Source organism: Lepus europaeus, unplaced genomic scaffold (assembly GCF_033115175.1).
Source record: "Lepus europaeus isolate LE1 unplaced genomic scaffold, mLepTim1.pri SCAFFOLD_29, whole genome shotgun sequence".
NCBI classification, from domain to species: Eukaryota; Metazoa; Chordata; class Mammalia; order Lagomorpha; family Leporidae; genus Lepus; species Lepus europaeus.
In genome coordinates, this window is record NW_026909167.1 from 1,725,520 (window position 1) to 1,728,898 (window position 3,379).

Genomic DNA, 3,379 nt, shown 5'->3' on the forward strand with positions numbered 1-3,379 from the left:
TATCACAATTAAAACTTGTCTTGGTTACTAGACTGTAGCCATAATTGGGTTACAGTCACTTAGATTCATTATTTGGAATTAATACTTACTAAAACAGAACTAAATGAAACTTATCTCCTAGAATTTCATATTTGCATTTACCTGCACTGCAGAATGGGTTTAAACAATATTTTAGCTGTTAGGAAATACTAATATACTTAAGCAAACTTGTTATCTTTGACTACTCAGAACTTTTGAGTAGTCAACTTTTACCTTTGAGTTCACTTTAAACTCTATCTGATTCATTCCAAAAAGAAGATTTTAAAATAGAAGTTAGACTTCATTAAGATATTAACTTCAAATCGGGAAGAAAAATTAATGTACTGAAAGTTTGACAAGTTCATTAAAATTTTTTTCAGCATGTCTTGATACATTAACTTATCAGCTTTTTCTTCTTTGTGCTGGCATTTCCTTAATGTTTGTTTGTTTCACCTCACTGGCTCATTGGATTGCTACTACTTATACTTTCATGGATTTTATCTTCACAGTTTATGATATCTTGCAAAGCCTTTTCCATGTCTGCTTGACCAGCTGTACTGGCTGTTTTGGGCAAAGTCATTTGCAGTGCACACCACAGAGTAGTGCGTGCTTTCCTCATTGCCACACACATCTCTTTAATTGCTGAAGCAAGGGCAAAAACATCTCTGTCATCTTTGCATCTAGGAACTCCCTGCCTTTGCCGATTTGATGCATTGACAATTTCATCCTTTCGACGTGACTGTACAATGTGAATGGACTCCAAGTGTCTATCAAGAGCAGTAGAGATATTAGCATGAAGAGGAGAGCTTCGGAGACATTCCATTTTGCCTAGCAAAGTCACAACTCTGGCTTGTTCTCAAAGTTCATCCACAATTAAGCGATCAACTCTAGATGGGTTAGAGGTCAGCCTTGGAATTGGAGTATTGTTCGTGCTGGATACTTTTTTTCCTGGATAATTCTTGGCAAGGGCTAATTCAGTCTTTTTCCTCTCCTTTTCTAATGCTCTCCATTGTTCATAGCATTCTTCTAGACGAACATGAAGTTCACTGGCTGGTCCACTACGGGTTTTAATTGGTCTTTGAAATCCAAAAGTTGGTACGAAACCAGAAAAGGAATTATCACCATACATCATATCATTAAAATAAGGGTATAAATGGCTTAAGTCATCATAAGAAAACAAATCATAGGAATCCAACAGTGGAACAACTGAATGGCCAAATGGGTGAGTAGCTCTTAGGGGAAACCCATTTGAACCAAGTTGTTGAAAACCCTGATTATGCCTTAAGTCTCCCATCATATAATTATTAGAAAAGCATGATGCCTGTGTGCGACCCACACGGCTATTAATATTGCTATCTCCACTTCCTTGTCTGTGGCTATTAAAATGACCCTGTGACTCCAGCAGATCTTGATACGTGTTTTGAGATAAGCCATCTAAATGTTTTGGACCTTCCTCAGGATCATAATGTCCACTCTGGGGCTTGGCTTGAAAATTATGTTTGTTTACATTTTCAATGATCCCATACTGCTGAGCTGAATAGCTATCACAAAATCCATTTGGCTGCTTTATTTTTTTATCAGTAACCGATTCAAAGAGATTTTCTTCTCCAGTTTTTGTCAGTCCTTCCATATGATTGACAGATTGGATTCTTTCTGCACCATTGTAACTGAGATCAAAACTGGAAAATGCTGAGGGATTTTCTTGGCAATATTTCTGAAATAAATTGCTATTTGGGGTTAAATTTGTGGATGATAGTTGGGGGAAATCTGAAGAATGGTTAGAACCCTTTGAAGCTGCATTTAAATGACTGTTTAATTTCATCAAGTTACCTTGATTTCGATAAGGAATAGGAGTGTTGTTTTTTGTTTGAACATTCATCCATGTTGGTCTGTTTAAGTTGATACCTCCTGAAGATGCTGCTGAGTTTGATAATAAATTCACTGATTTAAAATACTCAGAATTTGGGGGATCAGGTTTAGCAAACTGTTGCTTTTCTGTGACATTTGCAAAATCATTAGTTGGACAAGCTGTGTGAGGTTTTAGTACATATTCTGGTTTTAAGCCAAAATCGGCAGCAAATGCTGCTTCTTTTGCAAACTGTTTTTCTGTCAGGTGTGGTGTAGTTTTTGGAAATGTGAAATTCTGTTGGTCAGATATTGTCTCCTCCATTTTTTTCTGATTTGCTGGTTTAACCTGAAATAACTTTGTGTATGTGTCTGCTTCTACATTTGGTGTTTCAGGTGTATTGCTATTGGCTAATTTTTTACTATCTTGGACACTAAAATTTGAACACTTATTAAGTTTAGCCTTATTAGGATGAGCATATTCTGGGTATCTACAATAATCTGCATTTTCATTATATCTGTTAAATTGGGAAAGAAACATCTCTGCTCTTTTTTGCTGTAATGGTGCTTCAAGACCTTTAGCACATATTTTTTCTCTTCCATAAGGGTAAGTATCAACAACTGATTCTTTCATGATATCAGACAGACCAGTCTGTGGTGTAAAACAGTTTTTGATAAATGGATATTCCTGGAATGTTGTCTTAGCTGTATCATTTGTCTGGATATTGTAACAGTTAGAATGATCACTTCGTGATGGGTACATCCATTGTTCTTCAAGGTCTAAACCAGTAAATCCATGATAAAGTTCATCTATTTTTTGTTGTGGTGTGAGATTGCTATTATGCAGATACTGCTTCTCCACTGCTGACACAGATTCACCACTATAAAAAGCTTGCTGAGAGATGGCTGTATCTATTGGCCTTTTGGTTTCTGTTAAGAGGTCATGGTGATCTGCAAATCTGCTTGTGTTCATTGGCCAAACTGACTTTAAGTTGGAGGAGCAGGTCCTGTTCTTTACATTGATCTGAGAATTAGAAGATTGCTTAATATCATCTCCATAAGTAGACCACGGTGCATAGAAAAGTGAAGAATCTACAGAATTTGAATATTCTGTTGAGGAAAGTGGAGTGTAGGTCTGCCTTAGGTCTACATTGTCTTCACTCTGCGGTTTGTAGCAGTCGTAGAAGGAGGCAGAGCCCGTGAGCAGCATGCTGTTGAAGACGTCGGTTAGCCGGCTGCTGCCGTCGGCGCTCAGGTTCCAGCAGCCACTCGCACCTCCCCGGAACGCCACCTTGGGCTCCATGGGGCTCCCCAGCCCCTCCTGGACGAGGTGCAGCTCCTGGGGTAGGGGGCTGAGGGGGGGCGTCGAGGCCCGGCTCCCTCGACCCACGCCCCGCTACTGCCGCCGCCGCCCCGGGCGCTGCCTGGAGCCGGTCTGAGGGTGGGGGGCCCGCCGCGGGGAGGGAGGCCCAGGGAGAGGCCGTTACATAGCCGACCACAGGCTCGTGACCCGCAC

At 40.2% G+C, this 3,379-nt stretch overlaps 1 protein-coding gene across 1 annotated transcript; it reads right to left on the minus strand.

Moving 5' to 3' along the window:
* Positions 1 to 451: 451 nt before the first annotated feature.
* Positions 452 to 3,166, minus strand: LOC133754739 (meiosis-specific coiled-coil domain-containing protein MEIOC-like). The gene is given in 1 exon segment (XM_062185176.1): positions 452 to 3,166. A coding segment is annotated over 1 exon segment (2,715 nt).
* Positions 3,167 to 3,379: the final 213 nt, after the last annotated feature.